This window comes from Acanthaster planci, linkage group LG03 (genome assembly GCF_054643075.1).
Source record: "Acanthaster planci isolate LZ-2023a linkage group LG03, COTS_SCS, whole genome shotgun sequence".
NCBI lineage: Eukaryota > Metazoa > Echinodermata > Asteroidea > Valvatida > Acanthasteridae > Acanthaster > Acanthaster planci.
Window position 1 is genome coordinate 6,785,191 of NC_141779.1, and position 20,845 is coordinate 6,806,035.

Sequence of the window (20,845 nt, forward strand, 5' to 3'; positions counted from 1 at the left end):
ACTTCCTGTAGGTTACCAATGAGACTGAAATGGCAAAATACCTGCAGATACTTGAGTCATGGGAGCAAGAAAAGGAGCGGCAGAAGTATGAGTTCACTATCACTGACACGGATATGCCCGAAGAGGTTTGTGGGATACTTATATTTATTTCTCAGTGGGGCAGCAAGATGTTAAGGAGATATTTACCCCAATATTATAAAAATTGCCTTTTGCCCAATAAGTATGTTTTTACCTATAGTACTTGGTCACAACTGCTCCTTTCCCCCATAAGTTTTTCCCATAAGAGCCTTTTCACAAGTGCTGTTTTTACACAGTGCCCTCTACTGATATTGTACTAATGTAAACAAATTGCATAGCCATTATGAAAGTACTACCTATATTCCAGTACTTTCAATTTGGAAAAGTGCTATCATTATTAAAAGATGATGTCAAGCAAAAAGCAGTTTGCAGCAGGTTTTAACTGTACTTGGTTCAGGAACAGTAGTTTTGATATTGATTTCTTTCTTTCTTTACTATTCAGGTGTTACCATCTTTAAATAGACCTCTCTTTTTAAAATGTAAACACACAATGGAGGATGTGTACACTCGTTTAAGAATTCTTTTTTCGTTTTTGTTTTTGACCTTTTATGGTAATATGTCATGCCTGATTTGGTCAATCTAGGTTGCCAGGTTAAAGAATTTCCAGGAAAAAAATTCCCCAGCAGCTTTTTGGGGTAAGAGTGTCTAATGCCAACTGGTTAATACATGGGAACTTAGTGCACCAAAACTTTCGAAGGCCAAATTTGCCATAAAGCCACACATACAGTGCTTTCATATCTCCATGCTATAATTCATGTGCCCAACAATTTGATTTCCACATAGCACAGGGCACTGTGTAAGCAGTGCCTATTATATACTTGTGCAGTAGACACTAGACTTGCATGTGAATTCCAGTTTGTGAGGCGTATTCACTTTCATCAAGTTAAAATTGTGAACCAGTTACATTCCTGAATGAAATGGTTTTGCGAGCTTGCATAGTTAGAGTGTATACATCATGCAAAATAACAAAATAGTGAGAATCATTAACCATTTTGCAGCTGGGCATTGTGTTTTGACTTCTACTTCTGTCAAATGGATGTTGAAAGGGATAATTGATTAATGCCGGAATGATATTAGTTAAACTGGCACTAGCTAGAATCAAATGACAGTGTTGGATGCTTTGACTATATACAGATTGACGTAGCGGGCAAAACACAGAGGAACTTAGGCACCCAGATCGTTTTGCGTGGCAGTGCTTGAATTAAAACTTTTGTGAAATGTGTCAACTCTGATGCCAACTCACAAAAACAAACTTGCAAAAACAGATACCATGTCAAGAGAAAACTTGCACAATCCAAACGCTCTTGTCCATACAAGTGCCCAAACCAGTTTAGCCATTCTTATTTGTCAAGGGGCTGTCACATGGCAAGTCTTAAATAGTCTTAAAGCACACTGTGCACAACCTCATGCAGGATGTGCATCACCATATACCAAGACCATAAATAGCTAGAGGAATATTGAAAAAATTAAGTGAAACTTTTGAACAAAATTGTTCCAAAAATTACAATTTTTAAACTTTTTATATTTCTGACGTACTTGACAAACATTACTTTATTTCAGTGATATATTTTAAATGGAAGTATGTCATCAGCAGTGTTTTTTACTCGAGTCCCTGACTCGAATTCAAGTCGGACTCAAGTCGTTATTTTTTAGACTCGAGACTTGACTTGACTTGAAAAAAAATGACTTGTTGATATTAAATCTTTTCTTAAAATAAATAAAAATACAAACTAACAAAAGAAGCATGTGTGGCATCGCATTGCGTTCCTCCACTGGCACCAACGCACATCATGCATACGTCACGCATGGCGTGTGCAAGCTGTATGAAGTTTGTGTGGGCCCTGGGCATAGGCCTATGCGTGGTCTGATTACATCGTTAAGAACGGTCTTTCTATAGAGCCCATGTAACTGTATACTGTTTGTGGTTTACCACTAGGTGCGTGAAGACTGCAAAACGACAACATGTACCATCACCAATCCATGCGCCAACCTGGAACAGTGAATTCACAATCTCTTATGTCAGATTCTATTGCATGGACAACAATACATTTGAATAGAAAAGCCCTAAATATTTTTTTGGGGGGGGGAAATTACATTTTGAAAAAAAAAAATTCACTGGTTAGATGCCAGTAGTATGATTTCTCTTCTTGCACTGAGATCACGCACACGCGCCCCAAACATTATTATTATAACTGGTTCCCGCACGAACGTAGATAACGATGACGGCAGGAACCAATTTTGTTCCTTGCCCAACACATTGCTACTGAACACCATGTCTTCTCCGAAAGTGGTGATTTTTGGGTTCAAAAATTGTGAATATTGTGCATGTTCAACCAACAAACAAACACTAAGACAGGCAAGCCATGTCATTATCATTTAAGGGCGGTCAGCTTGAAGAGTGAAAGATACCACCAATAAAGTACTGAACAAAACAAAGAAATTACAAACGGGTATAACTTTAGTTCTGATGTACATTATTTAGAAAAATTGACTCAAGACTTGACTTAACTTGCTAAAATTTGACTTGGAAAAAAATGACTTGGTTTACAACACTGATCGTCAGTAGTAGTAATTGCTCCCTCTGGAGTTGGTGACATCTGACCCTCAGTCTTTGTTTTGCTGCATTTTCAAAACCAGTAGATTTGACTTTTGCTGGTTCCAGTCAGAGCTTGAACATGTGGTTTAGAACACTGCTTCAAAATGGCTAGAACCAGCAAAGTCTAAGCTGAATCCACTCATTTCGAAAATGTTCTGTATCAGTCTTCATGTGTTGCCCTTGTGCATTAAACTTCGTCATTTATCCAACAAGGCGATTTCACAATTGTGGCTGTGTGTCCAGGGAATCCCTGTCCTCTCACTGGCGTGGTTGCAGCATCCAGAAATGACTGTTTGCCATCAAAGACCAGGAAAGGTGCTCCAAACTTTTTGTCAGTGGCACATAGTACGCCATTCACAGGTCAAGTGACTGTGCAGTTGTTAAAATACAATTGATGATCACTGATGGAGACATCAGTGATCATTTCAAAGTGCCTCATTGCATCTATACACCGTGCATCAAAGCAGGGGTGCTTGAGTAAAGTGGAGACTGTAAATACCTTTCAGAATTGTCAACAAACTTAGGGAAGAATTCCTTTTGTGACCAGCGGTAACTCAGGGTTGAACTTCGGGGTAACCCGGGGTTTGACACCATACATAAATGCAATACACCATGAATATTCAGGTCAACTCCAGCTCAGATTTCCCATGGTTGTTTGCAACAAAAGAGCAGAGTTGGAAGGGGAAAAGCATCTCGAACAAAAAGCTACTTTTGTGGTGTAATTTATAGGATTAAAGGATTAGTGGTATCACTTGTCAGTGTTGATAAACACTATCTTTGGGGACTCAGCCTCGTAGGTTTTGGAATTCTTATATCTGTGGATATTTTCATTACATTGGATATCTCCTCCTTTTGTTGATTCATTGAATTTTTTGAACGATTGATATCAGTAAAAGAACAACTGAGATTGACTTTTTGGTGGAGAGTATCAGACCCAGTGACCTATAGTATATGTATTGTGTGCTACCCTGGTCTGACGCATGCGAACAAAGGTTTGGGGCTTTGAATGAAGATGGTGAAACCTACTGACATGGGATTAAAGGATTTGTGAGAAGATGCTGGCATTGCCCAAAAAGATTTGGAAAGTGCTTGACGCAAAATTGCCTTAAAAATGTAATACACATACATTTTTGTAGTGTCTCCCAACAAATATCACTCATTTCTCTTCAGTTTCTGGTGTCCTTGTTTTTAATGTTTATTTCCTTCATTCTCCTGGATTAACAGAAATGACGAGTTGAGAAGAAGCATTGGAAAGACGATTCATTGTCACTGTGTGGCATGGATAGATATAGAATAAAAAGATACTAGTTGAATAAAAAGGTTCTTATGTGTTTTCTGTAGTTTTCGGAATGTAGGCCACACAGAGTATTGCCACGCCAAGCAAAAATGTGCACATTAAAATTTAAAGTCGGCATATCAGCTGCAGGGTATAAGCCGCACTGTGGTGTTGACACGTCGAAGTCATCGCACGCTCTGCACTGCTGAAGTGCCAGTGTATGTAGAGCCAGAGTATTATGTGGCACCTTCATGTGACGCATTTGAAGAGTTCACTTTGCACTTCAGAAAAAAAAATCGGAAACTGGGGCCAAAATAAAATGTCCCCTGAACTTTGTAGCAGGTACATGTATATGACATTGAGTTATGAATCAGAATATTTGGACTTTCATTAAGTTCCCCATTTGTGAAATTGGCAGGAAAAATCTCAAAAATCCACTAAAATTAGCAGCGAAAAAGCAAAGTGCCCAATGTTAGGGTTTGCGCCACTTTTAGGTACGACATCTTCCATTGTTATTACTAGCAGCCCACCAACGAGTATTAAAATTGAACCTAAACTTTCTCATGCCCTCAAGATTGCCAATTTTGCGGCCTGGGTGAGTGTTCTTTCTGGGTGAGCCATGCAGCAGTTCGTTTTGTATTTAACAGTAACCAAATGACTAGTGAAGGTAATAAACAGCATGGATTGCACAACCTCAAAAGACAAACAAGCAGACGCACCACACGATTTGTGAGGTGTGAACGGTATTTATGTTATATTCACAAGTCTATTTAGTCCCTCTGGACTGGTTTCCTTTATATCAAACAAGTCAGAAGAGCGAATGTACACGGCAACCAATGAAAGACAAATCGCATGGCTGGCCGACGCAGCTTGGGCTATGCTGTGTTATGCGTGGAGGCAGGGCACGGGAGGATATTTACATTTCATGTTTCAAATGTTGTCATATGAGCCAACCAGTGTATGAGTGGCAGGGACATTTTTCATTGTGAAAATCAAAGTATTAGCTGCGGCTTATATTCCGAAAATCGTGGTACTCATTGGCTCTGCTTACTTTGGTCTCTGGACCAAGTCAATCTGCATTCATTGTACCAAACGGCAAGTACATACATGCCTACATGTAGTTATTCGAAAATATGAGCAAGGAAAGAAAAGGAAGTAACAGTATAAAAAGACTCTCAATAATTATCCATCATTCAAAAGCAGTATGTACATTAATTGTCCAGGTCCCACAGGTTACACTGTAGACCAGTACGTGTTTCGAGTGTTCCTCCTCCTTAAGTTCCTTTCAGTTCAGTGGCATTTGAAGTCACCGTGGACACTGCGAATTAACAAGAGATTCAGGCACAATCTAGCATTTCTAGTGTGTTCGTTTGTAGCCAGATGAAGCGTCCACGTTCTCACGACCACAAAGCTTGGTGTACATTCACTCAAAGATAATGAGCTCATAGTAGAGTACCTCTTGGCAGTACCACAAAAAATCCTGAGGTACTGAGGGGTCAACCTCGAGTTACAGCCGATTAGAAAAGGAATTCTCCCCTTACAATACACCCTCTCACTAGACCCATCAAACTTTGAGCTGATGCTAGGGCAAACAGCAAACTATTGCCAGTGATATCCCGCGACACAATAATCAAAAATTCTACTGCTGTTTAGTCCATTTGGCAAACCATACACTGACATTATGTTTTCCAGTCAATTGGTGCCCACTTCATTGACTTCTCTGACATCCATCTCCGCCCAGTTGAACAGCCCAAAGACCTGTACCTATGCCTTGGGGCCTTTGTCGAGGACAATTTACTCCACTCAGACAGTGGAATTTCCCATCATGGCAAACCAGTGTCAGAAATTCAGGAACTTTTCCCCCCACCTTAGAGAACTTCATTGTTCTGACATTGCTGTGACTGATTCATGCCGGTTTGCAAAATTTAGCAGAGGAGCGTTAAGAAAAAACAGAATTGTGTCAGGCCCAGGTCTTACTCATCAAAGAAGTACATGTGTCAGATAATGCCAGTGCCATGTGAGCTGCAGCCTCATGCCCTCTGTCTGCACACCCCTCTGCCTCGCAGCCCTGCCTGAATCAGTGTCAACCACACCCCACCCACTCCCAGAAGTCATGCCTGATCTACAAACAAGTTGGAAGTGTCGATTTGATCATCCATCCTTCTCTAATAAAGTTTTACCTTAATATTCACACTACGCATGGTAAAAGTGTTTCTGTGGTGTATATTTTGTGTTCTTTTCTTCTTCTTTTTTATTATGCGCCCTGCACGTTGTTTACCATCAGTAAAACGAGGTTCGTTCCAGCTCGTCAGGATCTGTCATTGAAGGAAAAGGCCATGCCCTCATCCAGGGGGTTCCAGCCAGGATCTGGCCAGGCTCCTAGTTTGTTCGGCCCCACAGAGCTGATAGGGAAGCTCTGTGGTCGACTGTGGAAGACCGGATCAGGGACTCTGTCTCCTTAGTCAATTGCTGGGCTGGCAAGCTAGCCGGGACTCCAGAGCGAGTACCCCAGATGTCTCCTAGGCCTGTCCTACCATCATTGTGAAGTACACCACACCCTTTGCCCGACATGGCCCAGAGGAATCCATGCTGTGTTCCAGCCAGCATTCCCCCAGTGTGCCAAAGACTACCACCCGCCGGTCGACAATGGCCAAGACCATTTCTCCTGCAGACCTTTGCGCATACTCCCTCTCACCCAGATACCAAAGTCACCGGACTGGGCTCCCCGCAAGTGCCAGGGGACCCCAGCATGGTGCACCACTGAGCCACGACACCCCCGCACCTGCAAATTCCTCTTTGGGTCCCAGGGAGCCTACTGGGTTTTAACACCACCGGGACTTCAAGCCGCCTTAGCCCATCAGCGGCTCTGGCTTTGAATTGGGCATCATCAGGTCATCGGACCTCATTTCTCCCAATTCCTCTGCCTGGAATTATGCAGTTCCTGCTGACCTCAACCGGGAATGTGCCCTGGGCGTTCCGCCTCCCACGGCCCGGTCTGGTACCTCTGCCGCTGGGTCCCCTGCCACTGGGGAAAGGCAAGTGCAAGCCCTCCCCTTCTTCATCAAATTCCTTGAAACCCTCAACAAAGCACCGCCTTGACCACCACGAACATACCTCTGGAACGTGGAAGTCAGCTTTCCAGTCCATTAATAAAGTTCTGACCACCATCGCTCGCCACCTAGACTGACATCGGCCTCCACCGCCTTGGACCCATTCCTGGCAGACTAGCCCCTTCAGCTGGGAGCCATGATGACACCGGGCAGGGTTCGACACCAAAATTGCACCCACCGGGCATTTTCCCGAACATGGCTTGGAACAAGGCATTGCCCTGTCCCCAACCAGGCAACCAGTATTGTCTTCCGAGGCGGTCAAAATTGAGTCCATCAGTGCCCTCACTTCGTCTGTGTACCACCTCCATCTTTTTCAGCAAGACATGATTCAAGTGTTCGGCCTGCCATCAGCCATTTCACCAGAGGAGGACATCAGTCATGGCATGTTTAAATGACACAGCATGACTGGAATCTTCCAAGTAAATTTTTCCCAAACTCCCGCTTGATCGTTCATGTGTGGAGATATTCTTGTCTCTAGCCAGAACTTGGCACGCATCCGAGTCATCTCCAGCCTAACCACCCACCAATCTACGGGGCACCCTTTGCTCTTATTAGCACGGCCTTACTTCAGTCCAAGCAGGTGACTGTGTTTTTGTTAGAAGATGACATCGATTTCAATGGCGTCCTCACCCCTATGACATATTCCAGATTCTCGGTCCTCCGTCAGGTTCCCTTCCAGAGGAAGACACCGACCACACCCGTACCAGTTAACCCACCGCCCCACGTCTTCAGATACTCTTATTACAGGGCTCCCAGACCGCTCCCTTCTTGTAATCCAGAGCAGACCCATTATATACGATGCAAGGCAATGTACACTGTGCGTCTCCTTGTCGCCTTCCCTTTATCTAGCTCCTTCCGGAAGATTGTCTCTGAGGCAACAATGGTAGAACACTGTTATAACAAGGTCCGTGGAACTTTACAAAAACAAACAAAATTTCCCAGTCATAAACATGACATTGCATCATAACTTCTCATCTTATCTGTCTTTGATTATACATGTATTGCCATAATCCATCGGCCTCCCTTCTCAGATGAACATGAGCCACAGCCCCACTTATCCAAGTGGCGGTTACATGCAGATGCCACCTAGCTTCCTACATATCTATGGTGTGGGCATCCACACGTAATCGAGACAATAGCACTTTCCGGACCAACTTCCCGGATCGCTGCCTTGGTGAATACGCCATCTGTATGTGGACCCAATCCTAAGTCTCTATCACAGCCTTCTGGGATGACTCTTGGTGCCATTGGTAGGCATAATGAGGCCACCTGGAAGTGAGTCCACGCCTTACCTGGTGACTTCTAATGACTATTATGGGCCTAAACCTACCTGCATTCGTCACCGTCACCGGGCACCCAGACAAGAATGAGCAAATAGCATTTCCCAGGCAGTCTTCCTATCTTTTTTAGCTCAACCCCGGTGAATTCACCATCATGTTATAGACCTACCACTGTGTCTCTCCAGTCTGCATCCCTGGGCATCTGAACCGAACAATCTTCAAGCCGTTTGGGTTTTCACATGCCCCTTAGCACCTCATCTGGAGTTTCCCCAAAGGGGCCCTCTGGAAAAATTTTTGTGAATCTATTTCTACTACGGCTCACCAGTACAACGCTGTGATTTGCAGAACAACCATTCTGTGGCCCCCATTTACTTGACTTCATGTGACCACAGACTCTGCCGTGTGGCCTCGCTATACCGCACGCTTGTCCAAGTGCGGACTTCAAAGTGTGTACAAAATCTGTTCACTGTGACTGCCGTGAGGTCCATCAGAAGTAGGCCTGCTGTGAGCCAACCATTTCAGTATGATGGTGTCCCAGGCCTTCTCTTCCCCTAACACTCCTCCCTTTCAGTGATTGAAATGAAGAGGGATATTCTGTCAGACCCTGTCTGTTTCTGAAATACATGCTTTCAGTTGTTAATTCTTAGCACAATTTCGGACATCAAAGTGTTTGTTGTCTGTGGAGATTTTCTGTAAGCAGAAATTATTAGCAATTTCCTACAGTCAGGTTTAATGTATACAGTAAAATCTCAATAAGTCAAAGCTCAGGGGAATGGACGAAGAGTTCACGTTATCCGACGTTCGAGTTATGGAACGCTACATGCTTCAGTGCACATGCAACCTTACTGGCTTACCGCAGTTGGCCTGCAAGCTGAGTCAAACATGAAGTGGATTTTAGGCTATCCTCACTGTGCAAGATTTCCTCAAACATCATCATTAAACATGTTTTCATGTGGTACATTAATAAACAATAAACCAATGAAGTTATGTACCAGTACCTGTGTCTACGTCTTGAAAATTCATTCATTTGCTTTGCTTGATTAGGCTGTTATTGCATAACGCAGCGCGCTGGCCGGTCAGTCGGGGTTTCCGTGCTGGGTCATTTGATACATGTACAAAGCACTTGAGGGTGCATCATTCGTGCCTGATTTAGGCCGCATCCAAATCTCTTGTCTAGAGCTAGGTCTTGGTATTCACTCCGTTGGAAATGCATGGAGACGGGCAGACAAAAGACCTAGCCGTAGCTCTGAAAGCCCATTTTGTTACAGATAGTTTATTGTACATAAAGGCCTATTCTTTTGTCGGGAATACAGAAAGACGTCAAGGTAAACGGAGTTTCGACTTAACAGGCTTTGACTTATCGAGATTTTACTGTACTACAATGAGTTTTCTTCTCAGAGTGAGCTCCTGTGGACGCTCCTTGAGTTATTCATGTCACAAATGTCATGCGGCCTGACTCCTCTACTCCGGCCATTTATTTTTCATGCATACGTGAAAATGGTCAAAGTCTTCTGTCGAAGTTAGGGCGGCGGGGATCACACTGGATACAGGACACGGCTTACCTTCAATTTGACATAAATGTCTTCAACACCCTCCTCGCATATTCTGGTTTTATACATTGCCACTAAAGACCACTTACTTCTGTAAGCCTTACTCGATAAAGACTGACACCAACTTTATCGAGGTTACATGAAGTCTTTAACTTGGTCTCTGACCTATTTCATTTCTTTCCTTATTTATTGAGGTAAATTCCTGCAATGTGGATAAATCTCCTTTCCGTCCAGACCTCACTACAGTCATGCTAGGGGCTCTGAATAATGTCATCTCCATTTTTGATTAAGTCTTGTGGCTTTCTTGATTCTTCTTTCACACTGCCAACCAAAGCCACATCAACGGAAAAGACAGGGAGTCACGCAGTTGACCTGCAAACGATCCACATGGCAGGGTCGGATAACCTAGTGGCAGATGCACTCTCCTTGGGATGATAGAGCTTCCTTACATTGATCTCTTTGCTTCTCTGAGTAAATGCTGAGCTTCAAACAGTCTTTCTGTTCACCGGGACTGTCTAGAAATGCTACAGGCATAGTCACATGGGATATCATCTGCCCACCTTATGAATTTGTGACAGCAGATTTTAGCATTTTGTCATGTGCTTCAACAATCGGAGTTTGGCTCCAGCTAATGCTCCTATGAGTGTTGTCACAGACTTTCTTATGCACTTCTTTTATTCAGAGCTACAAGTATCTGCAACTCTAATCTGCAGGTCAGCCCTAGCTGCCATACATGTTGGTTTCCAAGTCAGTTTAACCGCCTTTAACAGCATGACATTCCATCACCTTTGCATGATACGTTCATCCAGTGTCCCTTTGTCGGGAAATTGACCTGGCCATAAGACCTAAGCCAGGTTCTTTAGATGCTTTCCGGTCCTTCCCTTGAAACCAAAATGATGCCTGCCTTATGCACATCAGCATCAGGTTGACCTTTCTCCTGACAATGGTTACCTCCAGAGGAGACAGCAAACAACAGGCTTTCCCCATTGTCAAAGGCCCTCTACATTGGGAGCCGTGTGGTGTTCTCCTCATTCCTACGATTGGTTCCCTGATGAAGGATCACGCTTCCTCACCTGATCCTTCTGAAATCTTGGGAATCTCCATCTCTTTACATACTGGAGACAATGCTGATAAACTTTGGTGCCTTCTTCAAGTCCTAAGAAGGTACCTGACTAAAACAGTAGCATGAAAGGGACGATAAACCTGACACTCCTCATTATCATGAGATCATACCGTCCAGCGGCGTCAGTCATTTTTGCCTGCTTCGCCATTAGATTTGCTAATCCAGGCTGGCCATTAAGTTCTGATGAGCATAGTCAACACTGCCTCGGGGTTCATGATGAAATAGCAGTATTTGTATCTTGGTCTTCCTCTTGAGCTGTTTCCATTTCAGACATCTGCAAAACTGCATGCTGGAAGTCTCCCTCTACCTCCTGCAACTTGAGGGATGTTCTGCAAAGTGACACCGCATCCATAAGTCAGATTTTATCCAGTAGATGTGTTGTGACAAGAATTGTGGTTTCAAAAAATTGGAAGAAGCAATTGGAACCCAAGCCCAGCAGTATCAGAATTTGCAGTGCACACTTCATTTCGGGTTAGGCCAAAAACGTTTTTCATGTTTATAGTTCCAAAGTCATATGATTCTAAAATCTTGCCCTTTTTTTTTTTGAGGGGGTGTTAAGCTAGTAAGACGTCAAAATCTGAGCAAGGTAGGCCTATTGTGTATTGTTAAGGTTAAATTTCAAATAAATAGTAGCTGCCCAGAAATTAGGCACCACTACAGAATGGACAAATTTTGGCCTAAAATACATATGAAATCAGGCTACCTCCAAAACTTCAACAATAATTAAGGGCTGTGTTCCTAGCTCTGTGCCTCAACATACACAACAAAATGTCCATAATGTGCTGCGACTTCTGTGAACAGGTTTATACAAAGTTCCATAGGCTTATTGGTCATTTTGATTTCAAAAGAGGGGTAAAATTGAGGGCCTAAAAAGGAAGATGCCATTTACTGTAATTTAGGAAACATGCTTTAAATATAGAATATTTATATTTATAAAATTGATTCAAACATGGTTTCTTTTTTGGCATGTTAATTTTTAATTTAAGTGGAAAGATGACTCGGACTACATTCCATCCATCTTTGGAAAGAAAGGGGATGAAGAAAACCAGAAAGGATAGTGGGCATGCCAAAGAAAAATACTTTCGAGCTGTCAATCTGCAACTGTCAAGGAGGGGCATCATGTGTGTTCCTTCCTCTCTTGGTAGACCAGTAGAAGTGGTAGCAGAGGACAGCATACAACAAACCATGGTCTACTTATAAACATAATAGTACCTTGTTTCTATAATACCAGCTGGAGCCATCAGTTTCATTTCAAAAGGATGTGGTGGAAGAATTTCTGACAAAGATATAAAAGTTCGCTCTGGTTTTTAAAATTCTGTTGAGTATGGAGATGATAGTTTGACCGATAAAGGTTTCCTTATTAGGGAACTTGCCATCCATGGTGCCACTCTAAGATTACTTCATTGTGGGAGTCATCTCAACCTTCTTGGCTGGAACATACAACAGGTTTTTCTTCATCCCCTTCTTTCCTCACTGATGATGTGTGAAGCCAACTTCTGCCAAACTTGCAAGCTGAATCTTCAATTACAAGCAAAACAGGTTTACATTAGTGGCCAAATAAATATCAATAAGCATTGACCTTCCAAAAGTAAGTGACCATTTTCTGATGAATTATTTTCAAAGCTAAATTTTGGTGCTAAAAACAAAAACACAGCTTGTTTCTTCAGATAATTTAAATTTGGGAGATGTCCTTGTTTTTGGTTGCCCTTCCTGGGAAATATTTATAATACTATATAAGTCCTACTCACATGTACACATCTGCAGTGCACCCGTATATTAGACATCTGCACAGTGCGCAGGGGTTTTAGGGTTTAAGTTCTAGTAAAGGAAGCTTTTCTATTCTTTTGAAAATTCTCGGTGAAAATGCAGTAGGTGTTACAAATAAAAGTTACAAAGGAAGAAAACTGAGACAGAATGACAAACACCTGAGTTAAAGTTGCTGATCATGGCAAAGGGCATATTCTGGGCATGTTTCCTTGTCAGCTTAGCAATATTGTTTTGCCATAAAAATAACATTTCCATCCATTCGATTGGAATCTGATCTGAAGACCATTCACCCCTTTGATTTGGAGACCAGATTCCACTTACTTTTCTTCACTCATGGATGCAACTTCCTTTATCCCACATCTTACACTGGCCCCCAGTTTGAAAAGGAGGGCTGCCACATGACTACATGCACATCCCAACCTGACAATCAATAAACAATTTCAATGTTGAATCTAGCTCTGGCATGTCTGGGTCATGTGATTGCCCATGTAGGCCAAGAAGCATGAGTAGTCTCACAAGGTCGCAACAACTGTCAACACGCTTGTGAATAAAATAGTCCAGACGGCACATTACCTACAAGACAAAAAGATAAACACCAAAAACAAAATTTGTTCATGTGACATTGACAACATCAACAACCACTTGGTGCACATAGTCAGCATTAATTTGTACCAAGTCACGAGACAAATACATGAATGCTACTTCAAGAAAATGAAATTACCTACCCAGATATACAACTGCGATTTGCTTTTACTGCTGAAGAAATATTTTGTCCTACTTTGCCACAAATCCAAGCATAATACAGAGTAGCACAGTCGCCTTGTCTTTGACTCAGAAGAACTTTTCCCCGCACAAAGCACACACCACTCTCTGTTTTCATAACTTACAATGGTAGTACATTACCACAAATGAAATGATTATAAGCTTCAAGTGACTTGTAGGCCCATATGGCCTCTTTTGTATAAACGCTGGTTGTTTCCAAGAGATACTCCTAGATATCAGGCCACTGAATTGATGGCCATAACTTCCGATTGTCCTTCGGACAGTGAAATACGGATTGTTCAAACGTACACCCTGGTAAGTTAGTTTCCTTTTTCCTCGCCTTCCACCTCTGCAACCTAGGTTTGAATCCCAAATAGGTCACCATGTTGATTGGGTTTTCAGCCCTTTGCAGACTCCATCATCATCCTCCCACCTCTAAAACTGAACAGTTCTTCATTGTCTTCTTAATTGTAACTTTGTCCTGTAATTGGTGCTAAATGCGCTGTTGGATGAACAGATACAAAGGAATGAATGGTAGCTGCAGCCTCCATGGGGTCTCAGGGGTTACCGTCCGCAGGTAGTGGAGAATATATCAAACATGCCATTGGTCAGGGCACAGGCTTGCATCCGGGGTTAAAAGGTTTACTTTAGGTTTAAAAGGCCTGAAGGTTACCTCTTTGCCATAGTGTGCATAGCTGTAAATTGGTTGGGCCAGGTGCAGAGGACTGGGTACCAACACTAGGGGTAAGCCCACTGGGCATTCCCCTGCCATTGCATGGCCCAGCATTCATTCTCAGTCAGCCTCAACTTCTGCTGCTGCCGGGTTGGCAGGCTTGTCTGGTGTTTTTAATTTTTGACCCACCATTACCAGTGAATGCCGATGTTTTACAGCAGTGGCTGACCCAGAATCATTCTAATATCCAGAAGGATTTCAGTGACAAAGACAAATGCATTGTGCAGTATGTGCCGTTCAGTATGGCAGTTAAGTTAGTAATGAAGATGGGACCTGGTGCTTAGTTAGCAAAGTAAGATTTTAAGTCGGCCTTTCGCCTTTTGTGAGTTAGTCCAGTAAATTATGAATTACTAGGTCTCAAGTTTGAGGGTAACTTTTACTTCAGTAAGTGCTTGCTCATAGGATGTTCTATTTTGGGGTTTTTGTTTGAGTTAGTACATTTTGGAGTTTCGGGCTCAGGTGGCAAAATCCCATACACATTATATGGATGATTTGTTGTTGCTTATGAGACATGTGCGTGTCTGCTTGTCACATTCATGGAGGTACATATACATGTACCAAGACCAGGGATTCCATTAGCAGAGGAAAAAACAGGGCCCACTCAATCCCTTTCACACCTTAGGTTAGAGATAGACACTGTCCGACTCCGGATCTGCATGCCTGCACAAAAGGTTTCTGTACTTTGTGAGCACATACAAAAGATACTATCCCAGATGGAATTGCAGGGCTTGTATATAGACACAATTACAAAACTGCAGTTTCACCGAAAATTTACCTGTCAGGGCACCACACCTCCAGCCCAACTGTCAAATTGTTATGATGAACAAGCAGTGTGCATTTCATGTTCTATAACATACATGTACATTGTAACCATTTTTAAAAAGCAGCAGAAATGTAAACAATTACAGTTGTTTTTATTTTAAATTGTGTACACTTTTTTTGTTTGAAAATATTGTACATGACCATTTTGACATGCCTCCACTAGCAAAACATCAATGATGTCAAAATTACATGAATGTTTGCACTTTCGTGAAAAAAATCTGACTGCCCTTTGTACATGTACAGTACTTCTTGCCTGGAAGGGCTGAAAAGTAGGTCAGTTAAGATTTTTGTTTTTACCCAAAAAATGCATATTTGTTTCACATTTACAGCTGTGCTGGTGAAAATGTGTGCCCCTTCCCTATGGAAATGTACATTGAACAAAAGGGGGGGGGTCAGTGTAAGGAACACATGGATTTCGTATGTTCACGAATGAACATGAGCCTTTACTAATTGATTTGAGCTAATTAACCACTGTGTTCATCCTAATTACCAGGTTCAGTGTTTACCTCTCAAAGAATCATTTGAGGGGTTTTACAGCTTAAGTTGCTGCAATTAGTATTTTTTGCTGCTTTGAAATAACAGACCTTCTCTCGTGATTATCTTGAAAACCTTTTTTACTTCAAATCCACAGACAGGTCTCAGGTACACAGTTCTACAGTTTTTACATTTTCAGAGTGATCCATTAAGTGATGACAGTGTTATTCAGCACAACTTTATAAGCAGACAAGTAACAAAAAAAAATACACCAGTTCTGTGTGACTCCACGCCTTAGCCAAAGTTTATTAGATACAGAATTTATACTTTTTCAGGGTCATTTTGCTTGAGGATCACACAACTGTGTGTCACAATTATATATCAAACAAGACCTAGCATAGTGTGGGCACCAAAAGCTCAAGGAGCACCACAGCTCAATGCAAGGGGGGCAGCACAGAAGGCTGAAGTTCAGTGTCATCAAACACATGAACACGTGATTATCATAATTGTAACATTATTAGGCATAATATTGCTGGATATTATAATAAGCCAGTTATCCTTTCCAAGAAATTAATTGTTAAATGGAGACAATGCCACAATACATCATATAAATTTTAGAACATTTGTCATCGGATACACATTACACTTTCTGCAGGCACCATTCTTATCCAGTATTTGAACATACAGAAGGAAAAAAAGTTTCTTCTTCCCTGTTGCACTACTGAGGGGAAAAGTTGTTGCCTGTACCAAAAGGAAAAGTGACTTCTGCTTCATAACCCTGCCTTAACCACTTCGCGCCGGGCCCATTTATCCATGTTTATTCTGCTGGGCTGGGTGATTTTCCTTTGTTCTTTTTCAAAATGTGGTGGCTACTCTAATCTGACTATACCCAGCAAGAAATGAGACCGAGGGGTACCCCCCTAAAATGTCCAATCCCTATACACATTCCAGACTATTGTTACTTAACACAGCCCTCCAAGATGTCTGAAAGGAATTCCCCAGATTCCTGCGAGACAATGACCAACACAAAGCAGGGGGGGTTCTCTCCGTCTCATACCTTGCTGCATATGAATCTGACAGACATCATCTATTGACGCTCAAGTTTTTCAGCCAGGCCTGCCGCCTTGTAAAGTGAGCCCATATTGTGCGTTGTTGCATAATTTTCCTTTGTTCCCGAAACTGGCCCAGTGCTCTGCTGGCATCTTTTCTAATGCAGCCAGATTAGCTTGCAGCGGTATTGTATGGGTCATCGCTGCAGCAGTGGAGCACTTTTGTCCCTGGTTGTAATCCACTTGCATTGAATTCAACAACGATGGTGGATTACCTCCGCTATTGACAACTGAAAAAGGGTTGGCAATTCCCAGCAGCCTGGTCTTTTGTTCCAAGCACGGTCTTTTGTTCCCTTTGTCTGATTTTGGGCACCCCAATAGTACGTATAAAGAAAACATATCCAAAACTGGGCTTCCTGGCAGCAAGTGGTTAATCTACAAATGTGCGTTGTATAAAACTACTTGTTAATTTGCTGGCCAGAGTAAAGTTTAGCCATTATTACTGAGCTGGTTTATTCTGCATGAATAATGTCCATACTGATAATGGTGGGAGCTGGGATGATTGCATTGTGGGGAAAATATTTCATTTTATTTGCACCACTTAAAATGAGTTACTATCCTGTTGAAGGCTGGGACAAAAGTGAGTGCATGGATTTCTTCCCACCTAAAAGCTCAAAACTGCTAAAGAAACCCTGGCTCCATTGGTCCAAGCCCAACAATGCTACCTACAGTCCTACAGTCTCATACATTGCCTGAAGCCTTCTTAAAATTTGATCATCCATTGGTCAAAGAACTAGACATCTGATTGGCTTAACTGTCCGAAATTGATCCTTCTTTTGTCACAAAACTGTCTATAGCAAACCTGCCTAGAATAACTCCCCATAAGAAAGCACTACATATGTTTTTATAGACAGGAAAACTATCGGTGAGTGTGTAGTATCACTCAGTTTGCCAGTATACGTACATAATGCCCTGTATTCACAAACCTTGTATTACCCAAGAAGGCACTTACTAAATTGTAAATGCTTGTGCACTTCAACCTGACCTTCCCTGTTAGTAAATAATGTTGTCATTAAGTGATACAATTTGTCAATTTCAGTGTCACCTCAAACTGAAATGACAAATTTCAGCAAAAACAAATGGGATCAGAGACAAATGCTGTGAATTTGTTAGTTGGTTTTTGTCTAACACAGCTGTGCATTTTCTTACCAACTTCTGTCAATAGCAGACCAAGACGAACAGCAAGCTGTGTTGTACTCTGAACTCCAACTGCAATGATAATCCGGACTTTCAGCATTTACAGACCCTACCACCAATCAAGTATGTCAAATCTAGCAGAGAATTGGATGAGGCTGAGAGGGCACAAAGTCAGACAGACTCAGGAACACCAATCTGGGATAAACCAGAAGCACCGGGCAAATTTTTACTCCATCTAGGGGTCTCCGGACGAACACATACTATTGCTGAGTTTCAGAGCAACTTTCCAAATGAAGTGCAAAATTTCTTCATTGACAGGTAGGCCTATGAATGTATAATACTACACATTATAATAATGTAATTTACATGTGAAAAATATTCACATGTTTAGCAATAAAATTATCAATGAGCTGTGCAGAAATGTATTTGCTTATGATGCATGATGTTATAACTCAAAACCAGTATAATAAGAAATGAGACAAATGTTGTGTTTGTCACTGGACAAACACTGAGCTGTTTCAGGAACTCTTTCGGTTGGATAAAAAAAAGGCCGGAATCAAACAGCTGTGGTTAAGTCAGCAGTTCAAAATTTAACACACAGTACATGCATGGTGAGATCAGACATACACTTAAGAATATACAATGGGCTGGAATCAAATTTGGGCTTTGGGACCGCTACCCTCCTTGCTACAGCAATTGCACTCCAGGCTGATTCAGTTTACTGTGATAAATCCACAGGATCATGACAAAACATGCTCACACGCTTTCCCTGCCATGTGGTTGGCACATTTGCCAGAGGCCCCGAAACAGTGTAACTCCATCATATGCTTTACATTACAAAGGATATGGCTCTTAGTGCTACAGCTCTTACCCCTATGGATAATTTCAGTCCATAGCTGTTGGGCTTGATTTCTTTCCAAGTTTTAATGAATTAAAGTTTATTTTCATTACCGACAGAACTTTTGCAAATAAAGGTTGCAAATAAAGGCATAAAGGTAATTTTATCTACCAGTTTCAAGCGATTCCAACAATTTTGCCATAGACGTCTATTCAAAATAGATTTTTAAATTTTTCAACCTGTTGCCAGTGGGCGCTCGGGTGCTGCATGACATTACCGGTTCATGTTTTGAGGAATACAATTGTGTCGGAGACTATGACCCTGAAAGTAGGTTCATGTCTATTACCAATTTTAACTTATAAAGCACTTTGGGTTTGGACCAGTTTTATGGTGTTCTGTATCCGGCAAATCTGCGTCGCATCGTCCCGTTGCCCCGACACTACGACTTGATGCCACGATGCGACGCTATGACAGCTCTGTGGCATCGTCCCATCGCGCTATGGTTTTAACCCTTTTCTCATTACTTTTGTGCTGTGTATAATGCATTACATCGTGCTGTTGTGACGTAACATTGTGGCGTCGCGTTGTGCCTTTGTATTGTGCCGTCGCATTGTGCTTGCGCCGTCGCCTCATTACTGGTAGAAATAGGGGGTGCCCTTAGAGACAGAGTTAAGTTCAATTTTCATTTTTCATGATCAAATGGGTGCATTCCACCAAATTGTTGGATTCCTGGGCGAGAGCTCATTAATATTTTGTGATCCCAAGGGGCTTTTACAATAAGACATGCCATAATCAGGAGGGATCACGGAAACATTTCTATAAATCGCGAATTTGGAACTAATCGTTTATACAGTAGATCATTTATGCCCCAAAGTATAATACTTTGGGGTATTTCTTTCACAAAAAGACCCAAATTGCTGGCCTATTTTGGATAGAGGCGAGTGGCTACATTCAGAGCTGAGTGCACAGTTTTACTAACCCCTGTAAAATTGAAATGATCTTCTGGCAATAGTCTTGAATTTCCAGTGAAAAAACGTGACGCTATTTCAGTCTGATTTTGCACTGTTTTCTACGGGCGCATATTTGGTGTAGTTAACCATTGATCTCCATTATAAAAACTGAATAGGCCATTGTGTATACAAAATGTGTGGCTGTACAATGGCGGCACACTACATTTCAGGAGGGTAATATGATGCTGTAGGGTGCACATTTAGTCAAAATTGATTATTGAGAAAAAATTTCTAATGCAAGAATATCATATCTCGAATTAACAGACCATTTTCTTATTAAATAACCCATTCAAAACTGTTAATAATTAACCTGTTTTTTTTTCATTTGCTGTGTTTGTTTGTTTGTTGGGGTGTTTGTTTGTTTGTTTGTTTGTTGGGGTGTTGGGGGGGTGTTTGTTTGTTTGTTTGTTTGTTTTCATTTTTCACACCTCTTGTCTACGGTCTTGTTCGGGCAATGTTGTCACTTTGGGTTGGTTCAAACGTGATTTGTTGAGTGTGTAAACATTAAAGTTCCACCAAGACCCACAATAAGTGTTACATTATAATGCCCAAACTGTCCATGTGTTCTTCCGTCTGGTTTCAATGAGTCCACACTGAAAAACTTTGTCAATTAAATGAAAAAAGCCTTAAGTTTAATTTTAAAGACTCACAGAAAACACTGTTCTGAAATTCACTCATATACTAACTAAATTTATTGAAAAATTACAAGTGTGAGATTCTTTTCTGTGACCCCAAAATGAGCAGAACTTTGAGTGCAAGCCAAACTAATTCAGTCTGTGCCACTTTCACCACTGACGCTCACAAATCAGATTTTACAAAAATTGAGTTCCCAACTTTACTTAAGACTTACATTCAACAACGACTTTTTGAAAAGAAAAAGATCAGTGTTAATTGAGAACAAGTAATTTTATAATTTAGATGAAGTTTTTTCATTGCGTTGATTGAATTTCCTTGTTTGTTACTTCACTCGACAAAAATGTCAGCTCTCTGTCTCTTGCTCTAGTCTCATCTCTGCCCTGAAGATGGATATTCTATCGCTCATATCACAACGTCTGTCACGCGATTTGGGTTCAGTGCTTCTGCAGATCTTGCATACACAAATCATGGCTGTTTTTGAGATTTTTCCAATGAAATCTGGGGAAAATAAACTACAAATTAATCATTCAGTTTTGAAAACCAC

The 20,845-nt window shown here is 41.7% G+C and overlaps 1 protein-coding gene across 4 annotated transcripts in view; it reads left to right on the forward strand.

Annotated features, from left to right (window-relative positions):
• The window catches only part of cfap65 (cilia and flagella associated protein 65), a 340,657-nt gene that overhangs the window by 292,199 nt on the left and 27,613 nt on the right, over window positions 1–20,845 (forward strand). For 2 of the 4 annotated variants that reach the window (XM_022246076.2, XM_022246058.2), the window contains exons 30-31: window positions 12–125; window positions 17,846–18,135. In XM_022246076.2, the coding sequence (XP_022101768.2) occupies window positions 12–125; window positions 17,846–18,135 (404 nt within the window). Of the gene's footprint in view, window positions 1–11; window positions 126–2,014; window positions 3,893–17,845; window positions 18,136–20,845 lie in introns of those variants that run through there. The other 2 variants (XM_022246112.2, XM_022246129.2) reach the window with 2 other exon arrangements.